The sequence below is a fragment of a genome, assembly GCF_019968955.1.
Source record: "MAG: Porospora cf. gigantea A chromosome Unknown PgA_NODE_113_length_37961_cov_335.684, whole genome shotgun sequence".
NCBI lineage: Eukaryota > Apicomplexa > Conoidasida > Eugregarinorida > Porosporidae > Porospora > Porospora cf. gigantea A.
The window spans coordinates 25064-37961 of record NW_027151300.1 but is presented as its reverse complement, the minus strand read 5'-3'; the positions used below and the strand labels follow the sequence as shown (position 1 = coordinate 37961).

At 51.7% G+C, this 12898-nt stretch overlaps 10 protein-coding genes across 15 annotated transcripts; 5 read left to right on the top strand and 5 right to left on the bottom strand.

The window, feature by feature from the left end:
* Positions 1 to 38: 38 nt before the first annotated feature.
* Positions 39 to 485, top strand: KVP18_000003 (uncharacterized protein; the record flags this gene model as incomplete). Its single annotated transcript, XM_067952255.1, has 1 exon — positions 39 to 485. One exon carries the CDS (start codon positions 39 to 41, stop codon positions 483 to 485), a length of 447 nt encoding a protein of 148 aa, XP_067813637.1.
* Positions 486 to 987: 502 nt separating this feature from the next.
* KVP18_000016 (uncharacterized protein) lies at positions 988 to 1542 on the bottom strand (the record flags this gene model as incomplete). The annotated part of the gene is made up of 1 exon (XM_067950278.1): positions 988 to 1542. One exon carries the CDS (start codon positions 1540 to 1542, stop codon positions 988 to 990), a length of 555 nt encoding a protein of 184 aa, XP_067813662.1.
* Positions 1543 to 1967: 425 nt separating this feature from the next.
* Positions 1968 to 5464, top strand: KVP18_000010 (uncharacterized protein; the record flags this gene model as incomplete). 4 transcript variants are annotated; one of them, XM_067949720.1, is made up of 5 exons in its annotated part: positions 1968 to 2355; positions 2385 to 3510; positions 3540 to 3738; positions 3767 to 4681; positions 4739 to 5464. In XM_067949720.1, the coding sequence occupies 5 exons, from the start codon at positions 1968 to 1970 to the stop codon at positions 5462 to 5464; spliced, it is 3354 nt and encodes a 1117-aa protein (XP_067813650.1).
* A 53-nt stretch (positions 5465 to 5517) lies between these two features.
* Positions 5518 to 6327, bottom strand: KVP18_000018 (uncharacterized protein; the record flags this gene model as incomplete). The annotated part of the gene is made up of 1 exon (XM_067950455.1): positions 5518 to 6327. The coding sequence occupies one exon, from the start codon at positions 6325 to 6327 to the stop codon at positions 5518 to 5520; it is 810 nt and encodes a 269-aa protein (XP_067813666.1).
* A 59-nt stretch (positions 6328 to 6386) lies between these two features.
* On the bottom strand, positions 6387 to 6696 carry KVP18_000022 (uncharacterized protein; the record flags this gene model as incomplete). The annotated part of the gene is made up of 2 exons (XM_067950797.1): positions 6387 to 6508; positions 6549 to 6696. 2 exons carry the CDS (start codon positions 6694 to 6696, stop codon positions 6387 to 6389), a joined length of 270 nt encoding a protein of 89 aa, XP_067813672.1.
* A 78-nt stretch (positions 6697 to 6774) lies between these two features.
* KVP18_000026 (uncharacterized protein) lies at positions 6775 to 7287 on the bottom strand (the record flags this gene model as incomplete). Its single annotated transcript, XM_067951117.1, has 1 exon — positions 6775 to 7287. The coding sequence occupies one exon, from the start codon at positions 7285 to 7287 to the stop codon at positions 6775 to 6777; it is 513 nt and encodes a 170-aa protein (XP_067813677.1).
* Positions 7288 to 7409: 122 nt separating this feature from the next.
* Positions 7410 to 8096, top strand: KVP18_000009 (uncharacterized protein; the record flags this gene model as incomplete). The annotated part of the gene is made up of 1 exon (XM_067958108.1): positions 7410 to 8096. The coding sequence occupies one exon, from the start codon at positions 7410 to 7412 to the stop codon at positions 8094 to 8096; it is 687 nt and encodes a 228-aa protein (XP_067813647.1).
* Positions 8097 to 8102: 6 nt separating this feature from the next.
* Positions 8103 to 8486, top strand: KVP18_000006 (uncharacterized protein; the record flags this gene model as incomplete). The annotated part of the gene is made up of 1 exon (XM_067955323.1): positions 8103 to 8486. One exon carries the CDS (start codon positions 8103 to 8105, stop codon positions 8484 to 8486), a length of 384 nt encoding a protein of 127 aa, XP_067813644.1.
* A 3-nt stretch (positions 8487 to 8489) lies between these two features.
* KVP18_000019 (uncharacterized protein) lies at positions 8490 to 8945 on the top strand (the record flags this gene model as incomplete). Its single annotated transcript, XM_067950511.1, has 1 exon — positions 8490 to 8945. The coding sequence occupies one exon, from the start codon at positions 8490 to 8492 to the stop codon at positions 8943 to 8945; it is 456 nt and encodes a 151-aa protein (XP_067813667.1).
* Positions 8946 to 8954: 9 nt separating this feature from the next.
* Positions 8955 to 12894, bottom strand: KVP18_000013 (uncharacterized protein; the record flags this gene model as incomplete). 3 transcript variants are annotated; one of them, XM_067949935.1, is made up of 5 exons in its annotated part: positions 8955 to 9023; positions 9053 to 9450; positions 9479 to 10978; positions 11007 to 12724; positions 12753 to 12835. In XM_067949935.1, the coding sequence occupies 5 exons, from the start codon at positions 12833 to 12835 to the stop codon at positions 8955 to 8957; spliced, it is 3768 nt and encodes a 1255-aa protein (XP_067813658.1). The 3 variants fall into 3 exon arrangements, with proteins under 3 accessions (XP_067813658.1, XP_067813656.1, XP_067813657.1); XM_067949933.1 differs by lacking the exons at positions 9479 to 10978; positions 11007 to 12724; positions 12753 to 12835 and having other exon boundaries at positions 9053 to 9433; XM_067949934.1 differs by lacking the exons at positions 8955 to 9023; positions 9053 to 9450 and having other exon boundaries at positions 9471 to 10978; positions 11007 to 12894.
* Between the last annotated feature and the right edge of the window lie 4 nt (positions 12895 to 12898).

Here is a 12898-nt window from a genome sequence, read left to right as displayed (position 1 = left end):
TGATGGAAATCACCAACTCCTGCTTTGAGAGTAATAACATGATGGCGAAGTGCGACCCACGCCATGGCAAATTCATGGCATGCTGTCTGATGTACAGAGGTGACGTCGTTCCCAAGGACGTCAATGTGGCCGTGGCGACGATGAAAACCAAGAGGAACATTCAATTCGTGGACTGGTGTCCCACTGGATTCAAATGTGGCATCAATTATCAGCCGCCGTGCACTGTTCCGTCTGGAGACCTGGCTAAGGTCATGCGGGCGGTGTGCATGATATGCAATTCTACTGCTATTGGAGAGGTATTTTCAAGAATGGATGCGAAATTCGACCTCATGTACGTCAAGAGGGCGTTTGTGCACTGGTTTGTGGGAGAAGGCATGGAGGAGGGAGAGTTTTCTGAGGCGCGGGAGGACCTCGCAGCATTGGAAAAGGACTACGAAGAAGTCGGAATGGACCTGCCTGAGGAGGACGATCTCGCCTATGAGTGATGCTACTAATATTGGTTCTGCAACGTCAATTGAACACACACACTTTGATTTGACTTGCTTGTTTTAGTTCGGGTAAACAGGGTTTGCTTTTCGAAGGTCTGGCTGAATACAATTCCTTTTGCTTCAAGTGTACTGTGACCCCACGGGTTTAGGCAAGGAAACCCTCACTGACGCGTAATCACGTGGTTCTCCTCTTAGATGCCGGGTCGTCCGTACTGTCCCGATTTCGTAGCAGCATGTATGTTTAGTGAATAAGGATTTTCCTTGTTCCCCCTGGACGATAACAGGAACTTTCCCCGTTTTTATTGACAATTCCCCTTGTGCTGCTCAGATGTGGTGGCGTCAGCGTATGACGCCACTTGGGCTCCCGAACAATCCACTCACGTCAGCGTGACCCCACGGGTTTAGGTATTATCTAGGAAACCCTCACGTCAGCGTGACTTCACGGGTTTAGGTATTATCAAGGAAACCCTCACGTCAGCGTGATGACGATTCCGCAAGGTCAATTGATAACACCCATTTTTATCTCGTCTGCAAGCTTGGAGAGGGCTCCAGGGTTGTGACCGATAAACAGAGTTTGCTTGTCAGAAGTCTGTCCGAGCTCTTTGAGGGTGTCGAAGTACTGCGTCATCAGTACCAAGTCCATGACCTCCTTGGGGCCCAGCTTATTATTCCCCTGTTGTATCTCGGAAACGCTAGTTCGCAGGCCATCAATAATGGCCCTTCTTTGTCGGGCGATTCCCTGTCCCTGGAGGTGCTTGGCTTCCGCCTCCGCTTCAGCTTTCTTCACTTGAAGGAGCTTGTCGGCCTCTGCTTGTTGCTCCATGGCCTCCCGTCGTCGTTTAGACGCGTTGATTTCGTTCATCGCAGCTTTTACATCTTGATCGGGATCTACATCTGTGACCAGTGTCTTAACAATTGTAAAGCCGAAGCTAGACAGCTTCTCGGAGAGTTGCGCTTTCACGGCTTCCGCAATGTCAATCTTGTTATTGAAGACGTGATCTAATTGCATGGTGGGCACCTTGGATCGGACGACATCGAAGATGTAAGAGCTCATTTGGGCCTCCGCATTCTGCAGGCTATAGAACGCCTCGTAAATCTTGTCACTGCTCACCACATACTGGACGGAGACCAAAACATTGACGAAGACATTGTCGAATGTCTTGGTCTCTACATTGACGTCAAGGTTTTGTACTCGACTCGATACGCGACCTCTGACGAGCTGAATGACTCACGTGGTAAGACCTGCTATCACTCACACGGCACAAGAAGCAACAATCCTGGCCTTGCTATCCTGGCGAAAGCGCCACACGTTTCAACAACATAGATCTGTGGCGGTTCTAACTTTCAACCAACCTGATCGTTTGGGACAGAGTAACAGCAGCCCATATTTGTTGCCGGTGGCGATTTTTTTTTTGAAGGTGTCAGATCATTTGTGGGGACGCACTGAAGCACAATTGACCAAATAGGTTGGATGTTTAGATGGCGGATTGCAGGTGCCGGCGCCGACGAGTCAGCGCTCTACCTAAGAAGATCCCTCTTGAGAAGAAAAATACTCTCCTACAGGCCGTGAACCTTACAGATGACGAGCTGACTCAGCTCTACCGACGGTTTCGGCACATTTGTCCGCAGGGACTAATGGAATTCCATCACTTCCAATCCACGCTGGGCATGCTAGCTATCATCGACGATAGCTTTCTCGCAGAAGGTCTTTTTCGTAGTTTCAACCGTCAATGTCGAAAGTCTATCGACTTTCTGGAATTTGCCTCGTCTCTTGGCATTTTGCTCCATGGGACGTCTGACGAGAAGCTCGAGATGTCTTATCGCATCATTAACGAGAAATACTGTGAGTATTGTCGTTTGGAGGGGGGTGAGTGGTTCACAGAATTCTGATGCCAGCCCAGCGAGACATTGCCTTTCCAGAAGGTCTGATTTCGGCAGGTCTAACGTGTGCCGACTTCCTTGAAGTGGTGATACGATTACAGAATACCCGTTCCATGCTTATCGGCGAGGCGGTGGAGCACACCAACCTGTCGATCGCTGAAATGGTTTTCACCAGTTTGGAACACAGTCTAGACATGCATGGCATTCCTCGAATGGCACTGGAGCATTATAAAAACGCTGTGCGCAACTCCTCCGCATTCTTAGGCGTCCTGGGTGTGATCAAAGGTCCATCTGACAATTATCATCCTGGAATGACGCATCGTTTTTCGTTCAGCGTAGACGTCGCTACATCCTTCAACCTCGAGCACCACCGCCCTCACAGCAACTCCCTCCCGCATTTCCGGAGGCTCCCCATCAACTACGGAACTATCTCGTTAGATTCGTGCCCTGAGGAATCTGCGGCAGAGGATCATATTGTCGCCGAGATTCGATCTGTGCAATCACAACTGCTCTCTCTGCTGAATTTACGGAGGGACGGTGGTTTGAAGCGAGCTCAAAGACGGGCCCAATCGAGCATCTTGTCGGTACGAGCCTCCGATCCAGCGTCAAGCGACGCACCGATACCTATCGCGTTAGACACGACAACGACAACCCCCCAGTCTCGATTACCAGATCTGTCGACATGTTGTGTATCAATGGAGTCTGAAAGCGAGCTTCGCTCGGAGATTGAGTACATCTACCTCGACACCATCTCGGCCGAGTCACTGGTGAAGCGCTTGTCGTCGATTGGTTCTTCTTCGGGGGCCGCTGTTGCGAATTGTGCGGTCGGAACCCAAGGCAAGCCTTCCTCCGAGGCTGCTGGTGGCCCAGAATCTTACACGGACGACGAGATACTCGATTTGATAAACCGGTTGGATCACATCATACATTCCCTCCGCCACGCAAGACTATCAGATGACGGGTCGGCGAAGTCCAAGGACTCGACGCTCTCGGCGTCGCTGGCCAGCGCGTGTGTCAGTGGCATGTACCGGAAGGCGCCGCGCCATTTCATTAACATTCCGACCAATCAAAATGTGACTACTGACCACACCAGAGGCGCGGTGACGAGCTTCGTGAAGCATCGCGGGAGGGCGGAAAAGGAGTGAGCGTTTTTGAGTTCTGCAATGTCAGCCTTTTCAATAAGAAAGCCAACAACGGCTTCTCTGTGTTTTTTGGGCACGAGAACTGGGACCTTGTGCTGAACATGATGATAGGTATCCGGATCGCCGCAGGTCGGAGCCACCTGGAGCCGCGGCGCCTAGTCCACAAGTACGACTTCTTGATGAAGGAAAAATTTTCCATCATTCCACAGATACACGAGGACAAGAAGGTGGGCAGCAGCTCTCTCTCTGACGTAGGCTGAGGAGTATGTTCGCTTTATCGATTTCGGCCCAATCGTCTTTCAAAGAATCAGATCGCTCTTCGGAATCCACCACAGCGACTACTTGCGATCCGTAGGTCCCGAGCAACTCATTGCCAACCTTGTGTTGGGTAACATGACGACTTTGTCGGAGCTGTGCTCTGAGGGGAAATCTGGTTCTCTCTTTTACTTCACTTCCGATGGTCAATTCATTATCAAAACAGTAGGCGTGTGGGAATGTGCGGCACAGATATCGAAAGAGGAAGCTGGCTTCTTGAGGGCCATTTTGGAGGACTACTACGACTACTTGCAGCTAAACCCCGAGACGCTTCTAACCAAATTCTTTGGACTGCACGCCATTTCCAGGAAGGGAAAGCATCAGAGTAAGAAGCTGCACTTCGTTGTGATGGAAAACATCCTCTGCACTCCCGTGGAAGTCACCAGAAGGTACGACCTTAAGGGTTCGTGGATCGGCCGGAACACGCCTGTACTCACGGATAATGTAACCCTAAAGGAGGACGATCTCATGAAGAACGACGAGAAGTTCGAGCTGGGGCCAAAGTTCAGACAGATGTGTATGAAAACGCTCCGCCAGGACGCCACATGGTTGGCTACTCACGACATCATGGACTACTCCTTGCTCGTCGGCATTCACTACTTCACGGCAGTAGACTCGCTCCCCTCGATGGACACACCCTGCTCCCGAGCGGTGTTTCACAAGAGGGACTACTCCGGCATGTGGAGCTATGGCCATGACAAGCTGTACTACATGGGCATCATCGACATGCTCACAGTGTGGTCGTCACGAAAGAAGCTTGAGCGTGCCGCTAAAGGACTGAGTGTGGACCCTGCAGGTTTGTCGTGCATGCCTCCGACGGACTACGCGGAGCGATTCATTAATTTCTTCGAGCACGTGATTGTTTAGACCGGCATGCGTTTACCTCTCTTTCTGTGCATCGCATCTGCTCAGAAGGATTACCTCAAGGTGGAACCTGTGCCCAGTATCGCTCCCAGTGAGAAGCCGCCGTTCCAAATGATGGAGCCGGTTGGCAAAATAAGTTGTGATGCCCATAAGTTGATAAGCGTGTTCGAATTGTCCCCAGACGTTCTCGTACAGCCAGCACACCTCGACAAATTCATCCTAGAGGTTGAAGCCGACCGGCTCTCTGTCTACGAGGATGACCCCTCGGTGGACATCACCAAGAGCTACGTTGAAGCGAAGCAGATGATGACCGAGCAGCGACTGAAACCAATCCAAAAGGCCATGCTAGCCTGGGTAGAGGTCCCAATTGAAACGGCACCAAGAACTCGGTTGTGCATCATTCTTCGAGCCAAAGATGTGAAGAAAATCTACTGTAGGTACTCCCAAGCGGACAGGGACAGTCTTGTCAACTTCTTGACGGAGGCAGTGTACTGCAATGTGGGTGCCGCCTTGCTGGAAAAGAAAAAAGAAGCTCAGTCGGAGACTGCTGAAGGCGCAGAGGTCAAGGTTCCTGATGCGTCTACAAAGGACGCGCGATGGACAGAGTTCGAAGAGGACTTGATGGAGAAGAAGCCGGAGGCCGAAGACGAAGATACAAATGGTCAGAACACGGACGTAGAGATCCGGCAGGGACCTGGTGGGCCAGAATTCTTCGTCAACGAGACCCAGGTCATCCCCGAGTCCACCGAGGAACCATTGATGAACGACAAATAACGCATACATCCGACGAATCTACATGGTAGTTTTGCTGCGCGGACATCATGCAATCAGGTCTCAGCTTCCGATTTCTCTTCAGTTTCAGACTCCAGCTTGTAAGGAGGAAAGTACCCGCATTTGCCTTCTTCCTGCAACACCCTCCACAAAGCCACACCGAGTAAAGCACCACAGACCTGACAGGTCCACGGAAACAATACAGCAGCAGTGGAGTCGGCAACCGAGATCGAGCCAGCAGAACGAGTCAGTACAACTCCAAAGACTACGGCGGGATTTAGGGTAAAGGCCATGGGTAGAATGGTATTAAACGCTCCAGAATACACCCGGAAGACGTACCCTGGAACGTAGTAAACGAATCCGATAAACAAGGGCCACCAGCTGTTGGGCTTCCTGTCGTGCCAGATCCTCAGAGAGAAAAGCACAAGACCAGCGACGGAAATGGACTCCAACAACCAGTGGATTACAAAGATCGCAGCCTCGTTGTCATCCCGACGGTATTGCCCCATAAGCACAGAGGGGATATCCAAATCCTCGTCATAAGGCAAGTACAACGCTCGTGTGATCGCGACACCTATCAAAGCAGCAACCAGTTGCACAAGGACGGTGATCAGGCGCTTTGTCATGCCGACTTGCTTTCGTCCGGGCACCAGAGTGCTGACCAGCGTCACAGCCGGGTTGAATCCTGTGGAAACATTTCCATTGAATGCAATGAATGCCAACGTGTATATGAATGCCATCGTCGCCGAAGTTGAGAACGCCAAACCATCTCGGCTTTTCGCCAATTCAATTCCGAGTGCAGAGGAAACGAGAGCAGTACCGCTAAACTCTGCAATGTAGTCGACAATGCCGCTGTCCAACTGCATGTGGAATTTAATTCGCCGGCAATTGAATGAAAAAAATATCGCAGCTATGTTGGTGTACATCAGACAATATTGGTATGTGGCAGCGCCAGCGGCATGGGATCCTCTGGTTCCTTCTGACAGCATGCCTTCACATATTTTCTCATGAAATCGAAGAGAATTAACATGTGGATGAGCTCAGTGACTGGAGCACAATAATACGGGCAAAAGATCATACGTCTTACCAATGTGAAACGATCGTCCTGGGATGCCATTTTCCCCGCGGATGTACGGGTCCCACGCCCAGTATAGAAAAGTGAAAATCCGGGAGACGAAAGAAAAGGCTGTGAATGTTGCCATACTTCTGCTGACCACACCAGTACCGTAAAACATGAACAGTTGAGGTAGGAAAGCTGTCGCCATGAGACAATCCGCACTGGAAGCAGGTCAATTGTATTGGTTTGGCGTGACCTACAATGTTTCTGCATAGGCCAGACCAGGGTGTAGAACCCTGTGACGTCTGCACGATTCCACGGGGATGGCAATCATGGCGGCCAACAAGTACAACACCACCCAGTGAGCTTTTTTCGGCTTCCGTTTGAAGCCGGCTTTTGATTTTGCAATAGCCTGCTTCATCAGTTGCCAGTCACCAAAGCAATCCGTCGATCGGAACACATTTGATCTCAGCCTAACGACGAAGTACGTTAGCGAAGACGTTACGAGAACGCAAGTGAGCAGATCGCAGGCTAGAACAGTGTCAGTCAAACCCAGCGAGTTCCACTGAAAGTGAATCCAAAGAATCATGCTCGAGTTTACCAGTTCGGCAATGGTTAGCGCCAACAAGGTCTGAAATGATACGTCACCCATTCCTGTGCTCATCTTGGAAAAGAGGACAATGAAAGCCGTCAACCACGACAGAGCCGCAAGAATGGTTAGCATCTCGTGCATCGCATTCATCCCTGTACCTGACGAGAGTTGCTTCATTACAAAAATCGTGGGATTGCGCTGGCTATCGCTTGTTTCAACCACTATCAACAAAACTATCAACAAGGTGGTTCCATACTTGGCAAGGCTTAGTCACTGTGGAATTGCATTAAAAAGTGGGGATGTCTGATGTGGAGTCTGATGAATCTGACAATCACTCGGAGGAGGAATCTGACTCTGAAGAGGCATCCAGTTCTGCAGAAGAGGAAACTGAAGAAGATGAACAGGGGAGTGTCCATGAGGAATCTGCCGTCACCTCAACGGGTCCCGGGTTCGACAAAGACGAAAACTCTGACGTCACTTATGACCCAGAGAAGCTTCATTTCGGTATGAGACGAAAGCTGAATCGTTTGGCATTTCGACCAGGCGTTGACAGGCCAAAAGATATCATGCGCAGGATCCCTGGGGCACAGCAGTACGAAGTGGCCGAACCCGGCCCTTTCGTACCTACTCAGACTCTGAAGCAGTCTAACATCATTGCACAGCGGGCTGCAGCCATAAACCTTGAGCACGCAGCTGCAATGCAAAAGCGCTTCCTTCTACGGGAAAAGAGAGAGCTCATTCGGTGGCATCTGAATGCAAATTCTAAGGTGGTCAGTATCAAGCGATCATGGGTTGAAAGGAAGACCGCTGAGTTCAGGGAGCTTAACCTAGAGTGTGACAGACTGCAGAGGGATTGCAGACGGTTTGAACTAGAAAAGGCCGGCGTTGTGAGGGAGTGCAGGAAGAGGGAAAGGCAACTGGAACGGAGCAAAAGCAGCCTGTTGGAATTGGAGGCATCATACAATACGGTGGGCATTATTTACTAATTCGGGATGATCTCGGGGATTCACCACGCCGCCATTATCGCGAGCGACATTGGCCGATCGCGACACTTCTACGTTGAGGTGTTGGGGTTTAGAATTATCGCGGAAAACTATCGCTCCAATCGCGATTCGTGGAAAATTGATTTGGATACTGGTAGTGGTCAGATTGAGCTGTTTACGTTTCCAGGAGCCCCCCCGAGACCGAGTTATCCCGAAGCACAAGGACTGCGGCACCTCGCTTTCACAGTCTCAGATCTTGATAAAGCAGTCGAACGTCTTCAGAGCTTCGGTGTCGGTGTGGAGCCTGTACGTGTTGATGAGTACACCGGGACTCGGTTCACGTTCTTCCAGGACCCCGATGATCTCCCGCTGGAACTCTATGAATCTTTGTAACTAATGTTTTTGCAGTGGACAAAGGTTCGCATGAACTACAACAAAGAAATCGCCCGGGAGAGACGTGTGCAACGCCACGAAGCGCGACTGGCGTTTAGGCAGTTGAAAAAGCTTTTGCACTCCATCAATGTGGACCACAAAGTAACTTCCAAGACACACATTGTACTCGACTACGTCGTCCATTTCTTAGCTGTGTGCGACTCGGCCATTTCATCCCGACAGTTCGACTACGAGAGAGCCGGCGGAAATTTCCCCAAAGCCCGTCGCAGGTTCGCCGAGCGGAGCAAGGACGTGGATATGCTTAAGCTGTCTCCTTTCATCCAGAAATACGTCGATGAGGCTGGATCGTTGGAGGAAGGCTCAGTGGAAGCCGAATCTGAAGAAGAATCAGAAGAAGAGTCTGAAGATGAATCTGAGGAAGAGTCCGAAGATGAGTCTGAGGAGGAGTCCGCAATATAAACCACGAACCTATGTCTCGAGCGGAATGTCGACGTTCTTGTCCAGGGGGGCAAACGGGACGTAGAGGTGCGGAAGTGGCTGCTTAATAATTCGTCGGCGGCACCTACGCTGTCAAGGCGGGAGACTCCTGCCCAGTCTGTGTAGTCCTCGAAGTCCTGTTTCAGCTCCTCCTTCAGTCGCGAGTGGTAGCTCGCGGCGTGAGTTGGGAATGCAAAGTCCTTTGAAAGGACCGTAGTGGACTCATCGAGGTAGAAATGCAAATCGTGAGAGAGAGGCGCGTGCTGCGGCTTATCCCGGTGCCTGGGACCGCCTACCGCTTCGATGGACTCCCAATCCAAAGTACTATAGGGTGGTCGCTCCTTCAAGTCGTTGAATGCGATTTTGCTACCGATAACTCGCAGCAGTCGACTCGCCCGATGATGAGAAACGAGGGCAACCTTCTCATGCGCAGTGAGCTCCGAGTTCTTGTCAGTCTGAAGTCGGTCCATTGCTAAGCGACAAGGCCCTGTATCACATGCGCTACGGCTACTCACAGTGGATGTCGTACAAAAGAATCCAAATCCAAGTCTGCCGGACCAGCTTCGACCAGTTGCAGCAGAGAAGCGGGGCGTAAGTGCCGAGGATGAAATCATTGACAAGCATTCTGATGAACTGAGGGTCGAAGATGCGGATATTCTTGTAGAGAAACCACATAGTCTTAGCCACGTTCTGAGACAGGTCGCTCTCCAGCAGCAATCGAATGCCTTTCAAGAAAAACCCATAGTCAAACGTTCGAGGGAAACCCATTCCTCGAAGGCTTATTACCTGTAACCAGTAGTCAGCATAGTTCCATATAGCGAACACCTCGGCCACGTTGTGGACTCGTGCCCGCAGGAAGAGAATCTTTATGAAGACAACCAGGAGGCGGGGGTTGGCTAGCATCGCTCCCGTGCAGTTGAGCATCGTGTCGGGAAGGGAGGCCACGGGAACTGATTTCAGGTCGATCAGAACGTGCTTCACAAATATGGGGTAGCCAGGGAGCAGGTGCCACACAGCCGCCTCCCTACTGTCCTTCTGCACCATTGGCGTCGTGAGTGATACGTATTTGCACCAGCTTTCCACAAAAGCGTAGAAGAGATGGTTGTTTTGGCTGTAAATGCTCTTCCAGCCGTTGTCAGGTTTTTGGATGTCTGCGTTGGCCATGGCTTCTGCAAGCATCTCCTCCCCGAAATACATGTGCAGCGACTGGTGAAATACAGACCAGTCGCACAAAACTTGCAGTTCCGCTGCACGGGGGTTGTTTTTCCACGTGATGCATTGCAGGATATCGTCTTTAGAAATGCCGAACTCGGTGCCACGCCACTCGGGGATTTCGACGTCCAAGAGCTCCTCAGTGCATAGCAATTTTAGGACCCGTTTCTGGAACATGGGCAAGCGGAAAAAGCAGAACGCCAGGAAGTTGAACAGGTACTTCGAGTGCTCCTCGTAGAGCCGAGCGTGGTCACCTAGGCTGTGCAGGGAAAAATACAAAGTCTTCTTGAATAGCAGGTACATCTGCTTGGCGTTGACCATGCGTTTGTGGAACACACTCAGCTCTTCCAATTCATCTGGGTCCAGGGTGTCTACGATGGATTCAATACGCTCGCAGCTTGCGTCGAGGTGTTTGAAGTTGTTGTTCTGCACGACCAGATCCTCCAAGGTGGACATGCGCTTGCGCCTGAAGACACGGCTGAACACCGATCGCGCAGTACGATTCCCTGAGCACGAAGTAGCCCGCACTCGATCGGCGTTGCTGGCGGACTTGCTGCCGTCTTGTACCTTGCGTAAGGCGTTACCAATGGAGGCTCCTGAGTGCGGGGGGAAGTGAGCCAACCAGACGTCGTTCGTAGGCACCAGTACGTTGCCCACGTCCAGCTCGCCGCGTTTCATGCAATTGTACAGAATCGACAGATAGAGTGACCGCAGTTGCCACGGCACATGCTCCAGGTACATCAGGGTGTGGTTGGCGAGGTTGAGTAGGACGGTTTGCCCGATCACTAAGGCTGCGGTTTGGGCTGGGTGAGAGTGACACGGTAGACTTACAGTACAGGAACGTGCATTTCACGCCGGGGGAGACGTGCGTCTGGCGCAAGACAGACAACACGTCCTCACAGATCTTTTGCAAGTCGTCATGCTTCAGGTCCCCTTTCGATCGTTTCAGCTCATCCAAAGCGACCATCTGTTCACCTAACGCCATGAAACTTCGTCTCCGGTGGTGCCACCGAAACTCGGGGGACTTGACAGCCTGGTTGAGGAACTTGGTAGTCCAGGCCTCGTTGGTGCCGTGCTGGGCTCTTTTGAACAGCGTGTCGAGCAACTGCCGATGTAGCTCGGCCAACCTTACTATTGCCTTGGGACAGCCAGATTTTTTATCGACGTAGAAGGAGATCTCGTTGAACTCCGACCCCAGTATAGGTGGTGAAATCCGAGCGAAGCCTGTGTCAGTGTGAACGCCGGCACACATCTGGCGCACGCTCGGGTTGTTCTGGAAGATCACGACACCTTCGACATCGCCGATATTCCGTCCGTTGAGGGATAACTTCTCCACAAAAAAACCCTCAAGATAGTTTTGGTGAGCCAACTCAACATTGTCCGCATCGTAGATCTTGCAAAACGGTAGCCATGTTTCGCCAATGAATACTGGTTGCTCCATTCCCAGCCTCTGAGCGAACACTCTGATGTGAAGTTGCAGATTTCGTAGCTGTTCGGCTGTGGTGGCTGGCAGCTGAAATGTCGGAAGCACCGCCTCATCTATGAGGTTCCGCGCCAGTTCGCCTCCTCGGCAAGCTGCCTCCAACAAGGTGCGAGTTTCATCCGGGTTGATATGTATTGCGACATGGTCGGATATGCTTGTCACACGAGCTATTAACGGCGGTACCTCGGCTTCCGTGACGTCCTGGGTCAGCCCCTGAAATCGCGTGTTCATTGCGAGCCGCGCCCATTCCTTGCTGCCGTCCGACGACGCCGCCAGGGACGCATCCGTGTCGCTTTCGTCGAGAACTCGCCTGCTCTCCGTTTTATCCAACTGCGAGGCCAGATGTTCCCAGTTTACCACCAAGGGGTTGTCCACATTAGCGTAGACGTGGTCGGAAGGTGCATCGGCCAGAAGATGTACGCCGTTCCAGTGAGGACGCGAAGAGAGGTTCGTCCACGAGGAGCACTTTGTCTGGCAGTCGTGACCCGGTGCATCTATCTTCAGTAGCCAATGGTACACATCAATACCCTGGTCGTCCACCATTGACGTCACCTCCTCGTCCTCGCCGGCCTCCTTGAGTGGGTTGTTTATGGATTCATGGATGTGGCACAGTATCTCCACTGGCTGCGCGATCAAACTGCAGATCTGGCTCATTCTTATTTGACAGGAGATCTTGCCTACAATACAACGGTCGCTGCTGGCACGCGGGTTGTATGAGGCGAGCTGCTGGTCTCCGGACGCAGCGCTTCTGTGGTCGGCCGCAGCATCGGACTGCGGAGTCAGCAGGCTTAGTACGTGCGAGAGCGGGCCAGTGGCCACAGTGAGCAAATTTATACACACGAAGCCCACCATTTCGTCCTTGGCTGCAGGCCGCCCTATCCACACCTCAAGCTGCAGTGTCTTGTCGATCAGAGTATTGATATCCTCCACGGAGTACTCGAATTGGTAGCTGTCCTTCCACTGGTAGTTCGGAGCCTGCTCGTGAAGGAGCTTTATTTTGCTGGTGGGCTCTATTCGCAGATGATCCCATTTCAGTTTGACGTACAGCACATCTGCCACGGAACGCCTGAATACTTTCCCAAGGCGGCGCTCACGAGTGTAGGTCCATAAGGACCGCTCTAATCGACTGTACGGAGACGGCGAACTGGTTGGTCTGCTCGGCAAGTTCGTACAGCATATTCCTGTTTTTAGTACGAACTCCGCGAAGGCGGTGTATGCATCGAGTTGAAACTGCATGCCC